The sequence below is a fragment of the Charadrius vociferus genome, unplaced genomic scaffold, assembly GCF_000708025.1.
Source record: "Charadrius vociferus isolate BGI_N301 unplaced genomic scaffold, ASM70802v2 scaffold618, whole genome shotgun sequence".
NCBI lineage: Eukaryota > Metazoa > Chordata > Aves > Charadriiformes > Charadriidae > Charadrius > Charadrius vociferus.
In genome coordinates this window covers 132,100-146,602 of record NW_009649446.1, presented here as the reverse complement: position 1 = coordinate 146,602, position 14,503 = coordinate 132,100, and the positions used below count along the sequence as shown (strand labels likewise).

Here is a 14,503-nt window from a genome sequence, read left to right as displayed (position 1 = left end):
GAATTATTTCATTGTTTCAGTGAAATCTTTGGTTAGACTTTTAGAGATTACAAATAAAAGTGCCGTGATTCGCTTTAGTGTAAATGACTGAGATGGGTAATGTGGCAACCCTGTTGTCTGGGGCTTGATGGCTTGGTGATAATACTAAAGAGAAAGGCTGCACTGAGTGCTGGTGATGCTTGGTACTTCTCTGAATGTCACCTTGGTCCCATCAGCTTGGTCCCACTGTAGGTATCCACACGTTTCAGCATTGTCAACATGGGGCAAACATCCCTCATGACATATCAGCCTAAGGGTTACCTTAATCAGGTCCACTTGGTTACTATTTCAGTATTATTGAGTGGTTGCTTATCATTTTTAGCTAGTAATCACAGTGTTTGTACTCCCAGCTTTTGTAACGTGTTTTTTATCTAGTTTAAGCCATGTGTTTAATGTCACGGTCAAGCCCTTAAAGGAATGAATGTCCTTTGTGCTTGGAGGGAGCAGCTCTCTGTTCAGATCAGGAGTAGGATACGGTACGAGCCAAAATAACTGCAGTTTCAAGGAGTAAAGAAAACAAACATGAAAGAAACCCTACCCAAATCTGAAAACCTTGTGTTTAACTGATTCTCTGTATGAAGAAGTCAATTAGCTCACTCTCTGTTAGGATACACATCTTGGTATTCACTAAGTTGATGCAGAATGTAGTTAATCAGTGGCTCTGAAGCACCCTGCGATCCCGAGTGCCATTAAGTGCTCCATTGTAGCCAAGTCATAGAATCACAGAATGGTTAGAGTTCGAAGGGACCTTAAAGATCATCGAGTTCCAACCCCTCTGCCCTGGGCAGGGACACCTCCCACTAGACCAGGTTGCTCACAGCCCCATCCAGCCTGGCCTTGAACACCTCCAGGGATGGGCCAGCCACAGCTTCTCTGGGCAACCTGTTCCAATGTCTCACCATCCTCACAGTAAAATCCTTGATATAATATATTTAATCATAAATATTTAACGTGGTTGGGGACTACAACCTTGTAATATTCAGCATGTTTGTGTGTGTGGCTTTTTAGGCAGCATCCCTGACGGTGGATTCCTGCTCTGAGGATCAGGAGCCAGGCTACTGCACTGTTAGCAATGTTGCTGTTTCTACTGACTGGTAAATAATTCTTCATTTTGTGGGTGTTTTTCTGGAGTAAAATGAAAAAGAAATCACTCTCCAAAGTCAGATAAATTTGGAGTAATGATTACATGCCCTTCAGAGGGATGCAAAGGCAAGGCTCCAAAGTGTCTTTTTCTCCCATCTTCGCAGAAGCAAATTATGTTTTCTACACGTACTGCTACTTGCTAACTCAGGCTACGTTTCTGCATGGACTTCGTTCATGACAAGGAGTTTACTCAAAAATCCCCAGTTCTTGACTCCGTCTCTGTCCCCATGCTTTGGGGCCATATAAGAAAAGTACGGCCCTGGTAGTTCGTACTGTGGTATAAACGGGGACAAGACTCATTGCCTAATAGTATGAGATTTCACATCATAATTGAGACAACATTACCAAATCAGAGTATCAGATACAGTAATACACAAATGTATTTGTTATAATCAACTGGCTCTTAAATATACAGCACTACTCCCTGACGGTTTGAAGTTCTACAATATTTAGTGCTACAAATCTTTAGCAAAGCCTCCTCCACTTTTACATTTTGAATCATATCTTTCTTGCCAAAACCAGGCTCAGACTTGAAATGCTATTACTCTAGTAGCACCTATATTTCACTCCAGTGTTCGGTTTGGGGCTTGGATTTAGGGTCTTCTATTTATTTATTTGTTTATTTAAACTGCACCTCTAATTTCTTGTAAAGGTGTAAGAAATACCTGATTACTGCTTTCTTTTAAAACAAAAATAAAATAAGAGTAATTACTTTGTCATTGTTTTGAGTAATTGCCAGATGTCATCTTTCACAGTTTGCATTTCTTAAACATTGGCCAGTACAGAAAACAAGCCTTATTTATTGTGTTTACCGTAACTAACTCGGAAGCCTTTCTGTTGCATCTTTAGATCCTCTTTGGAGATAACAATAACTTAAATCCCAATCTCTTTGGCTAATTTCTTACCATAATCACAATTGTATTTCCTGTCACACGTGGTTTCCCCACTAGCAGAGCTGTTATATCTTTGCAAAATAATGAATCCACCTTCCATTTATTTAAATATCATCTACATTTTAAACGATAATTGAGTTACAAAAACCTTATTCATTATGATTTCAAGCACGCTGCTCAGTTAAGTGAATAGAAATTTTGACATGCGATAACTGAGTGTGAATTTAGAGTCATACCCATTATAACTGTTAGTTCAAGCGCTACTGATCTCTCTGTCTCCCCTTCTAAATGTAAAATATGAATTTAGTAAGAGAAAATATGAATTTTGTAAGAGGAATTTTAGCCGCAGACCGTAGCTGATGGTTACAGTTCCTGTGGTGTTGTTGCTATCTTAATATCTGGTATTGATAAATTGTTTTTCCGACTCTTTTATAGGACTCTTGATGTACAACCAAATCGAGTTACTGTTGGTGGCATCAGGTCTGTAGAGCCCATCCTTCAAAGGAGAGGACAGGTGGAAAGCCATGATTTTGTGGGCTGTATAATGGAGTTTGCAGTCAACGGACGTCCCCTGGAGCCCAGCCAGGCGTTGGCAGCTCAAGGAATCTTAGATCAGTACGTCTGCTATATATGGTATCGAATGGGCCGCGTTTACGGTAAAGGAAGTCGTCGTGAAAGTCAGATGCTATTTCATTCAGACACCGTCAGATATTTCTTGTCAAAAAATGACTGTAGAATTTACTGTAAAGTGTGAAAAATGTAGGAAGAAAGTGAATTAGGATGAAAGCTTCACGAAAGATTACAGAGGCTTCAAAAAGGCAACATCATTACATTTCTATTGCCAATTATTATTAATGTTGCTCTGCAGGCTGGAACAGACTAGCCCTGTTATTGGATTTCTTTATAAATTCCACCTGGGTTTGACTGTACTCATGCTGTTTGCTAACCCTCTACTCCCTCTTATTTCTTTTCAATCCACAATATCTGTTCTATCACTTTGCCTCTCAAATATCACTGAATTTCCCTCATATCCTCCGAGTGGTCTTTCAGAAATGATGGACTATCTGATTCTATTGGTTTTTTCCATCTCGGCATTTGAAGTCACCACTGTAGCAATTATGTCAATCTTTCGTCCAAATTTGCTAGCTCACCCTTCTTCTTTCAACCCCCACGTTTGTGGTGTTCATTGTGATATGAAACCTCTGGAGATCTGCAACGTAAAAAGCACCTAAAAGAGTTTCTTCTTCTCTTGCGTAACGGATAATAGGAGTTTCACTGTCTCTGGACTCCTTTCTCTTTCTAAGACTGTTAACTTGATGCTGAAAATTGGGATCCGTTTAGAAACGTGAGCTGTCTGTGGAGAAGAGTCTCCATTTTTGCATTTCTAGGGGGAAGGACAGTTCCCAGCACATTTTCTCTGCTTATTTGTGCCTGTGTTCTTCAGCATCTGCTTTTCCGCTTTGTTTCAGGTGTCCCAGACTAGAAGGCGCTTGCACGACCAGCCCCTGCCAGCACGGCGGCACCTGCGTTGACCACTGGTCGTGGCAGCAGTGTCACTGCAGAGATGGACTGACGGGAAAACACTGTGAAAAATGTATGGAGAAGGTTTTATTGGCTTTCTCTTTAATGTTCACCAAGCTATGGTTTAACCAAATGCCATTAAGAGTTTCTTTTCAGGGGCGTGGGATAATGAATTTTATAAAATAATGAAAGCAAGCAGAATGTTTTCCTCTTAAATAATTTTGAAGGAGAAGTCCACGATGGGCTGTTGTCCTTTCATGAGCTCAAAATACCAACAAATGACATATATCATGTTTTCTGCTCTGTAGATCACATTTCAGGTATCTTGCACTCATTTAAAACTACTGCTTCCCAATAACGTGTAATCAGTAACTAAAATAAAGCTGTCCCAAAGGAGGGATTTGTCTGCTATGGGGAGGTAAGAGGGGAAGGGAAAACTCTTCCCTTCACATAAGCATGGTGTGCATGTGCTTATGGCTTTTCCGAACCACAGGCCTTTTTATCAAATGGCCGTCAGATTATATGCAAGAAAATATGGTAAATGTAAATAAAAGCAAGGCCTTTACGCTCTGGGGTTATTAACTGGCATATGGATAGCTCTGTAAATCAATACGGGATTGTCTAGGAGAGCAAAGTGATTTATTTCCATGTAGCTGCAGTATAATGAGTGGGCTTTGTTTTCTTACATGTCCCATTATTGTTTAGCTGATTTATATGCTTTTATTGCGCCAGTTTACAAAAGAATTTAGCCATAATTTTAACAGCATTTGGTAGTCAATGCTCTGCCATTTTTATTCTTTTTTTTTTCATGTCGTAACAAATAGAAAGTCATTATCTCTGCCCCGAAGAGCTTAGAGTTCAATATATCATGAAGCCCTGCTTGCAGTAATGGAAACAGTAACATCCCTGGGAAGGAATTACAGTTCTGAGAGCCAGATTTTTTTCCCTACTCCCTCACTTGTTCCCTGGCGAGTTTTAATTTACTATTGACTGATAGCAGCAGTAAATTACTAGCACACTCCCACTCTCAAACACACATTCTGGTGGAAGCCAAAGAATAGAGGGGCTGAAATTGCCATTCGCTCCCGCTCTCCCCCCTGACCTGCTCTGAACTTGATCTCTGCTCCGAGAGAAAATGGTCGTTATTAAGCAGATGATGGCTGTAGCTGTAACGAGCTGCCTACTCAGTACCTCCCCATCCTTGTCCCAGATATTACCGCCGACACTGCCTTATCGCTGGAAGGCAAAGGACGACTTGACTACCACATGAGCCCAAACAAGAAACGAGAATACATGATGAGACACGGCACTCGAGGCGTTGGCCCGGGACCCCCGAACGTGGAGCGCTTGGAAGTGAAGTTCAGGACGAGAAGTGAGAACGGCGTTTTAGTTCACGTCCAGGAGAGCAGCAACTTCACTACCGTGAAGGTAAGATTACAGCTAATGCCGAGCTTGATTTGATTGGACTGCCTCATGCATGGTGATCAAAATCACATTTTTCCATTACTCTTGCTGTTTCCTATATAAAATATTAGGTCTTTAACTGAGGCTAGGCACTGCTCCAGTATCGTTCATCTTCTCAACAATTCCCTTGCTATTTGCCAAGGTATCAGAAGATCTTGATGGTTTTGTATCTAATCAGTTTTGTCTAGACTCCAAATAGTGACTGTTTTAAGGCAGCAAGAACACTCCTCATTGCCATATTTGTCATCGTCATTAAGTTACGCTCCACAGAACAAATCGTTTCGTTATTGGTCCCTTATCTTCTGATTTTTCGGGCCTCAAACGCAGACCCTCCTTAAGCTAGCAAACAATTGCCAAAAAGTTTTCATTAATTCCTACTAGCGTGGCCCATGCTTATCACACTAGGAAGTGAGGGATAACTTGAATTCATGAGCTTGCCCATAGACCAATGTCAATACCAAACTATTTTAAGATGCATAGCTGAATCAATGCTTCAAATGCCACACAGTTTGGGGTTGTTTTGTTTGTTTTTTTTTCCCAAAGAGTTTATTGCTGCAGAAGTTACCTTTCTCAAGAGAAAGCGATGGTTCAGTTCCTGGCTATGACTCAGTCCATTTACTCATAACTCTAAATGAGTACAGCAGTGATGTTGGCAAGCCCCTTTATTGGGTTGGTGTAAGCTCCAAGTTTCCTTGACTGCTCTAAGGCTTTCCAAGTTTTTTTTCCCTGACTTTTAAAGAAACTCATACAGAAATTCACACTTTCTAAGCTTCAGCCCTATGGATATTCTCCACCTGCCTGGTCAGAGGTACAGAGCTTTCCTGACACACCGCTGCGTTTTAAGAAGCAAGGCTGCATTACTTCCCTGGCGTACGCTTTTACCACATCATTTGATAGGAAGTTTCTGCCTCAGACATATTAGCAGATAAGATCTCATTATTTTGAGTTCTGAAGAGAAAAAAACCAAATACTACCTTTTTCTCCCTAGTAGAATTTGCTAGGTCAGCTCTACAAGCATTATTAAAAAAAAAAAAAAAAAAAAAAAAAGGAGAGAGTTGCCTTTCCTGGCTGAAAGCACTAGTGCTGTGTTTGTGCAAACACTCTTATTATTGTTAATATTGGTGAAGTTATACAAGCAAGCAGAGGGTGTCACGTCCCAGACCCAGCTGTGCGAGGGCAAAGAGCAGAGGTTTGCCTCAGGACAGATGCAGCGGTTTGAGGAGGGAGAAGTAACATCACTGTACCTATTATCGCCAAAAGTTCCCAGATTATGCCAGTTAACAAAACTGTAGTAATTTAACTGTAATTGGTACAGTATAGCTCCTGTGCCCCGGCTCATACCTGGAGTAGGTATCATGATGAGCATCTCGCTCCACTCCCGGTGCAGGAGATGCGCTGTAGGAGCGTCTGCTTGCAACTCTCTTGTCAGTCTTCAAAACAGACAATTTTATAACTTGATTTTTAGGTCTTCTTAATATGCGTGTTATCCAAAGTGGAAGCGTTCAGAGAAAACCTGCCATGTGTTTTTTAATATTAAACTGCGCTGGGGTGAAGCTGCAAGTCCTGTGGCTACTTCTGTGCCTCCGCATTTTTCCTCTTGTAGTTAACTGGCTTTGGTGTGGCGGCAATTGGGGTAAAATTAAAGAAATATGGTAATAAATCAGACCCACTGAGATTGTGAGCAGCTGGTTCACTAAATGATGGATGTAAGCTCCCCCCAAAGAACCCAGGAGAGGTCTTTATGATACAAAGGGATCCTTAATCCAGGAAAGATAGAAAAACTAGCAGATTAAATTAAAAAATGGTCAAATTCAGATGGAAAATGCCCCCCTGAAAACACACCAAAAGGAAGAGGGTAGGGGATTCCTTATTAGTAAAGCTCTTTCTCACAGCTTATTTTCCTACAAATAATAGATGTTGCAACTAATTAAATTAGAAGTAATGGGATAAATACAGCAGGTTAAAGGCGAAATTGCCAGCCTTGTTTTAGCTGGAAATCTCATCTGAGATCAGATTAAATGAGCGTAACTGTAGCTCTAAGATCTATGAATTGTACGGGTAGAGAATGTGGATCACATGTTACCTATATGAGCTAACATATGTTGGGGTGGGGTGACACTGGCACAGGTTGCCCAGAGAAGCTGTGGCTGCCCCATCCCTGGAGGTGTTCAAGGCCAGGTTGGACGGGGCTTTGAGCAACCTGGGCTGGTGGGAGGTGTCCCTGCCCAGGGCAGGGAGGGCGGACTAGATATCTTTAAAGGTCCCTTCCAACCCAAACCATTCTGTGATTCCATGCACTTATTGAGTTGCAGGAATACATCAGAACATAACTCGTTTAAATAGTATCTCATCCAGTGGGCCATAAATCTGTAAAGACTAGTGCTCAGATTTAAGACAAATAAGAAGCAATTTGTTCAGTAGAGGAGACTCAGAATATTACTAAAGTTGAATCATCCTTGTAGTTAGGAATATGTTTGATTTAGTGGTTCATTCTTTTCATTATATTCTACTTGTCAGTTGCTCTGCCATTTAAATAAAACCCAGAAATGGGTGTTACTCAGTATTGTCAGCATCAGCATTTGTTTCACATTTAGAAATATGTTGTGCTTCAAGGAACTGAGATGAACATTCCTTAGGTTTTTCCTGGTCAAAGAAGTCATGGACTTGTCTTGTCTCTGGAAATTTTATTTTCCATATGCCACTAGTGTATTATTTATGAGTCTGTTAGCATTAGTCACATGCAATTTTAAAGAAACAGAAATAGACCTAAAGAGTCATAAATCAGTATGGAAAATATAAGTTGCTGACAGGTAAATAATTCTACAATTCTTCTCCAATGTGGAATTAAAAATTACCATTCTGTGCTTAGTCTTTCCATATATTGTGTGATATGGTATATTTCTTTTCTTTCCATAAAGGCCAGAATACAAGGCAGTATTTTCATGGAGCATAAAAGACAAAATAAGACTAACAAGCCAATTAAAGGTTACAAATATAAATATATGTATATATTCTTCCCAGTTAATCTTTTAATAAATACTTTTGATTGTGGCAAATGTTGTTTAATATGTTGCAATAGTCTGTGTGACTGCATTTCCAACTTTTTGGAGATTTTCTTTGGGCTGCATGTTAGTTTAGCAGCGTGCCACCTGTGTTTGCCAGGAACAAAAGCATCCTGTCTCCGAGGGGCAGCTTTAGCAAAGAGTCCCTCAAACGATACATTTTCAAATAGTCCAAATTGTTGCGTTTATAAATGCAGTGTGTGCACATATTAACCATTGTATTTCTTGATCCAAATGGAATATGTACTAGATGCATTCAGTTCAGTCCGTTGCCAAGACATGAGCGTGGTCTTACGGCCATATTAAAGCTGATCTGTAGGAACAAAGTCCTCAGCTTACATCACTAAAGAAGTAAATCCAGAGCATTTAACAGTTTTTGGAAACGAGAGCAGCATTCTTGCAGCCGGTGTGTCACCTCACAGTTCTTCCCAGGTGAACATTATTTTTCCTGGAACAAAGCACGCGAGGCTTAGAGAGCTTTCAGCAAACCTGAGGCTTCGACCTTTCCTGGGCTATGCGTGCACACGTTCTGCACGCTCGTGTTACGGATCCCGGACTGACCGAGCTGCAGCGAGGAACACGGGAGGGAAGATAGTTGTCTTATTTAACACGTGTGACCAAACGTGCAGAGCATGGAAAGAACCTTGCGATAAGTCTTGGACTTGCTTGGTCTGGTGGGAGGTGTCGCTGTCTATGGCGGAGGGGTTGGAACTCGATGATCTTCAAGGTCCTTTCCAACCTAAACCATTCTATGATTCTAAGTTGCAGAGCCACCCTATAGGAGCTGTACGTAAACCTGTACGCCCTTAGGAGCTCCACTGATGTACCCAACTCCTGTGCAATATTTGAGAAGCTGGCAGGTTTGGATGTTGGGTTGTTTGTTGTTTGGGTTTTTTTTAACTCTTGTTTCTTAAAAGCAGAATTTGCCCTGATCTCATTTTGGGATCGTTGAATATTGAACTAATAAGAGGTTTGAAATCCTGCATCTCACGATTCAGTAGAATTGCGAGGCGTCACTCCTAGAAGAAAAGCCAAAAAATTTTTCATGGAATTTAACAGTGCCTTTCTTCTTCCTAACAGCTCACAAGTTTAAAAGCAGTTTGCTCACCATTTGAAAATTCACACACTTTGCAACTCTTCAGAAAGATTTCTAAAATACAACTATTTTTCTGCAAAATGCAAATTAGCAGCAAAACCAGATAGGAAATGGGGATCTTGTCCAAGTCCTGCCATGCCGTGTATATTCCTACTGTGTCGTAATGAAAACTAGATGCAAGTTTTTTGGGCAGGGACAACATCTGTTTACTCTGCAAAGCATTTTCCACACTTGCGTTGAAGAAGGAGGAAGAATTATTCTTTTATTGGATAAAAAGTTTTGTCATGTGCATGCCCTATTGCTGGCCTCTCCAGAGGTTTTTCTCTTATGAGATTAGCCGGGGGAGGAGTGGATGGCAGCTCGAAGTTGTCTACAGATGCAATGATGTATTTAATTGCGTCCAAATTTTTCGTACTAAATTATTAATGCATTTTTAGTACAAAGGAATTATTTGGGGAAAAATATACCCGGGCTTCCGATTACAACCAAAGCTACTGCAGCTGTACTGAATAGGCGTTACATTGGTTATGTGTGTAAAGGAGTGGTTATGTGTGTATCGTTTTTAAATGGTGCGTTTTGCTGTTTTCTGGTCAGGTAAAAGGTGGCAAAGTGCATTACGTCTCTGATGCTGGAATTGCTGGGAAAGTGGAAAGAAATATCCCAGAAGTGTACGCTGCGGACGGTCAGTGGCATTCGGTGCTCATTGAGAAGAACGGGTCTGCTACTATTCTGTCGGTTGATGGGACTCATAGCCGAGACATCCTCCACGCAACGCAAGACTTCGGTGGACTAAACGTTCTTACAATTTCTTTGGGAGGAATCCCATCCAGCCAACCTTTCAAGAGCACAGTTGCAGGTAATTTTTTTTAATATGGTGCGCGTAAGCCGATTTGAGCAGACAAAGGGTCTCTATTTGCTCAAAGGTTGCAGAATGTGCTGTAATTCTTGATTAGTAACTAATATAATTCCGTACTTTGCCAGGAAAACTGCAAATTGACTGAGTAAGGCTTGCAGGCTTTGTTCCTTCAATACACGTTGCAGCCTTGTTGTTTCCAAAGCAGGCATTCCATCTGCAAGGCTTTTTGGAGGCCGGGGGTGGGTTGGCTTGCCTGGCTGTAAATCAGTTCTTATCATTTTGTTATGCTAATGGAGGAGAAAGGATCTATTCTTCACCTGGGTCAGAAACTGGAAAATCAAAGCAAATCTTTTGCTTGGGCAAAAATGGTAAATGAGAACTTTGTCTCTGTAGGGGTTTGTAAGTACTGCAGGATTTAGCCTGTTTTTAATATGATTAAAATATTTTCTGAAACTCCCAACTTCCTCCTGCTTTATTCTGCTGTCAAATGAAGAATAGGATTTATTTCTGAGCAACAGAAACCAAGGACAATAAGGAACCACCCTCTGACTGAAATCTGGCTGTTAAGAAGTAAATCCATCTCCCGTAAGAGTTAAATAAACTGTCTTAGACCCTGGCAAAAGACGTAGATAATATATATTTGATATCATTCCCCCAGTGATAAGTAAAGATGGAAGTGATTTTTAGCTGCAAACTGTGAGATACTCCAGACAATGCAGGCGTAGGTTTCACAGAGTCTTTATATTGAAAAATCTTCCTGACTTCAAGAATTGTGACCAGATAAAGGATCTTTCACTGGAGCAAATTCACACTTCACATTTGTGTCTTGTGAATTTGTGTGACATGCGGTATGATGTCATATGAATGCCGTGCTTACCTTTACCGTTCTTACATGTATGTTTTATGAGCAGTGTATGCATGGAAAAGTCAGAGGCTTTTAGGAAAGCTGGAACAAAGGAAATTGAGGACGCTAAAATCTCACCACCGACTGATGCTGTGGCAGACAAATTAGGAGTGCCTGGCTTCCATTAGGAATACACAATCCAAAATCTCTTATTCATATGATTTTATTTTATGTTAATATTGGATTACATTGTGTACAACATACCAAGGATTTACAAGGGGGAGGTATAAAACTCTGCATGAACTCAGAGAGTCAAAAATATCTGCAGCGCTGTTAAAGGCAGAAAAAAGCACACACGGGTGACAATTCCAGGGCTGTGGAGCTGGTATATCCAATAACATTTTTAAAGCCGGGTAGACCTGGCAAAATCGCGGTCGCTGTTTATCGCATCACTGTTCTAAGGGACCACCAAGCGTGCGGCAAGGTGATCGTCTACTTTGCTTGGGCTCCCACCTGAACCTAAATCCTCAATTTCCTCTTTATTTGGGAATGTAAAAATGGGAGAAAATGAAAATAAAGTAGTGCTGAAAGAAAATACATCTCTCAGAATGGAAATAATACAGAAATGGCATGCTTGCAAAACTTGGAAGGCCCTCTCATGTCCCTTTACACCACGCGACTTGCATCTCTCAGCGAAACGTATTTGATGTTGATACCCACTAATATTTCATTTCTGACATCAGAGGGTGTGCAGATTTTAAAACAACATACTTTGAAGATTATAAATCTGTAATACCGCCTCACACAGCTTGAGTATATTTGCTATTTCACGACAGAGTGAATATTCATAACATTTATCTCTGTGCTGCCCCCTTTTACAGAGGTTTCCCGATATTCACAAAATTGCCATTCATAGTGGCTGGCATTCCGTTCCAGCAATACCTTTGCAAAACGAACCTTTCCCTGACACTGCTAACGCAGGGAGAATTTGCTCCTGTTTATTCTTTCACCCGAGCGCAACACTTCAGACCTGCGTAGCGGCACTTTCCTTCTCCTTGTCGATTATTTTTATTGATAATAGCTGATAAGTTTGACCTTACGTAATATCCTCCCGCAAACCTGGCACCACACGCAGCATCCCAAGGAGGATCCAGCAGAAGTTAAGGAGAAATAAATATGTTTCTTCCAGCAGCCATGCGTGTGGACACCGAGAGCATAACTTGCGAACACACCTCTGCGTACCGTTTTGTCACAGCTCCGCGCAGAGGTCAGCATAAGGTTGCGCTATCCGAAAACCCTGGCAGAAAGGATTAAGTCTGGGGTACACAGAGAATTATTAGGCTGGCAAAAGGCTGGATTTGCCTGCGACCTCACGCAGAACCACCGCACAAAGGCCGGGGATAATCCCATCTCCCGGGGCGCTCTCAGCGCTGAAACTCGGCGTCACCACCGACAGGGTAGCGCTACGCCCAAGCTGTGGGAAGCTTGGGAAAAGGCCACTGGGGATTCACAGATGTAAAAGTATTGCCATGATTTTAGGAGGCAGCAAGACGGGAGGCTTGGCTGAAGCATGATAGGCAAGTTCAGCTGAGAACGGGGTGGGGGGAAGCTGGAAAGCACACAGGCAAAGGGGAATGGGGGCTGATGTTTCCTGCTGGCGCATAAGGTGCCTCTGTGTGGATGGTAAGAAGGACTAGAAATGCGGGAAAATCAGGAAACAAAAAACATTTAAGCATATTGGATGATGTTCTTAGAAGGAATATTTCTTCTAATTCATTTTAAAGACTTTACGTGCTATTAAAGTAGATGTTTTCCTATGGTAACCATGTGAATTTTTGGCTTGTTTACTGAACAATGGAGCCCTTCATTTAGCTTCAGTGAAGTGGGTGTATGAATTGAAAACTGAGTCAGTTTAGCAGCATATTTTTAGAAAATGCAATGTTTCTGCAAAATCCAACCATTTGCTCATTGCTTAGTATTTTGGCAAAATAATTTTGCTTCAAGGGGAAACGACATTGTAATAAAGTTCTGAGAATATAACCTTCGGACTTCCTTCGATGAGCCTGTCTGTGAGATAAGCACACTACGATCACAAAAGCATCCATTTGCATTGCAAACCCCAGATCTAACCTGCTCAGTGAGCTGTGGAGTTGAGTCTCTATGTGTGAGCAACCTGTTTTTACCCAAAATGCGGTTTTTTCATTTCATTTTGTATTATGTTTTTTCCTTGATTTGAACTTTGCTCCCAGTCTCCAAGCTTGAGGCAAATCCTTCCTAATCAAACAGCAGTTCCTTCTCCTGCACAGCCTATAGAATTCTTAAAAGCCAGATCAACATTTCAAATTCTATTTAGGCTTCTGCTTACAATTGCCTGTTTTTTCAGTTTTAATGAAAGTAATGAGAGTGTAAACTCTCTTACAGGTGTTCTAGGAAACATGATATGTTAATTTCAGCATCTTAATTGCAGGTTTTGCTATGCTTTATTTACTCACCTGAGAATATTGTCGTAGCTTTGCAATCTTAGCGTTGAAGTTAAAAGCTATGGTCCGTTTCTGAATTCTTGTTTGGTGGGCTTAAAAGAACCAAGATATCTTGGTATCATTTATATAAGTGCCATGCGTGTATCTTCAGAGAAATTACTTAATTACTTTCTTATCTTTAATCTCTGTTTCTATGCACAGCTTAGGTGTGAAAGTCGTTAGTTTAAAAGGTGAATGCATAGAAGTTATGTCAGAAGCTCCAGGCATGACCAGCCTTTACTTAATCTTGTTCTCCTTAAAAGTAGATTTCAGTTCCTATCTTATATGAACCCCCCAAAATTATCAAAAGTTTATGAACAAAATAGGCATTACAATGGAAGAGGAAATATTCAACAGAAGCAACAAAACATTCCTCACACCTGAGCCAAAGTGATTCAGCGCAGATTGTCAGATACTGAAACACCTGTGAACGAGCCAGCCTTCTAGTGAAATACTATATGATATATCTTATATAGTATTATATAGATTATATATAAAATATACTATATAATGATATATATAATATAATATTATATAGATTAATATAATGTATAACGCTATAGTATTACACCATTATGGTTAATATCACAGATATTTGTACATTAATCAAAACTCAAGATGAAAATGTGGGGAAGCAATCGTAAGCTCAGTACGCATAAGATTCACTCGTGAAAATACAGAGGCTTCGTGTGTGTGTGATTTACTCCACACGCTGCTTCAAACCACAGCAGGAAACCAGGTCGTTGCCTCCATTGTAGCATCGGGTTTTCAGTTTTGTTGCTTCTGTGTTGGTGTTTCCCCTTTCATTTCGGGGGGCAAGAGGCACACCACAGAGCTTGTCATCTGCTGATCCAAAAGGCTTCCCCTTTAGCATGACATTGATGCGCAGGGTGTCTTTGGCCTCTGTTGGCAGTGCATACTCAGTCTTCAGGTCCTGACGTGACTCTTGCTTTTCCTCCTAGGCTTCGATGGCTGCATCTCCTACGTCAAGTACGGCGGGGAGAGCCTCCCCTTCGCTGGCAAGCACAGCCTCGCCACTCTCTCCAAAACAGACCCCTCGGTGAAG

At 41.0% G+C, this 14,503-nt stretch overlaps 1 protein-coding gene across 1 annotated transcript in view; it reads left to right on the top strand.

The window, feature by feature from the left end:
• LOC104290443 (protocadherin Fat 4-like) overlaps nucleotides 1-14,503 on the top strand; it is a gene marked incomplete at its 5' end in the record, with an annotated part of 33,366 nt that overhangs the window by 17,205 nt on the left and 1,658 nt on the right. Inside the window, 7 exons of the mRNA XM_009889537.1 lie at nucleotides 1,048-1,133; nucleotides 2,511-2,690; nucleotides 3,545-3,669; nucleotides 4,807-5,024; nucleotides 9,813-10,067; nucleotides 10,114-10,123; nucleotides 14,400-14,497. Of these exons, the coding sequence (XP_009887839.1) occupies nucleotides 1,048-1,133; nucleotides 2,511-2,690; nucleotides 3,545-3,669; nucleotides 4,807-5,024; nucleotides 9,813-10,067; nucleotides 10,114-10,123; nucleotides 14,400-14,497 (972 nt within the window). The remainder of the gene's footprint in view (nucleotides 1-1,047; nucleotides 1,134-2,510; nucleotides 2,691-3,544; nucleotides 3,670-4,806; nucleotides 5,025-9,812; nucleotides 10,068-10,113; nucleotides 10,124-14,399; nucleotides 14,498-14,503) is intronic.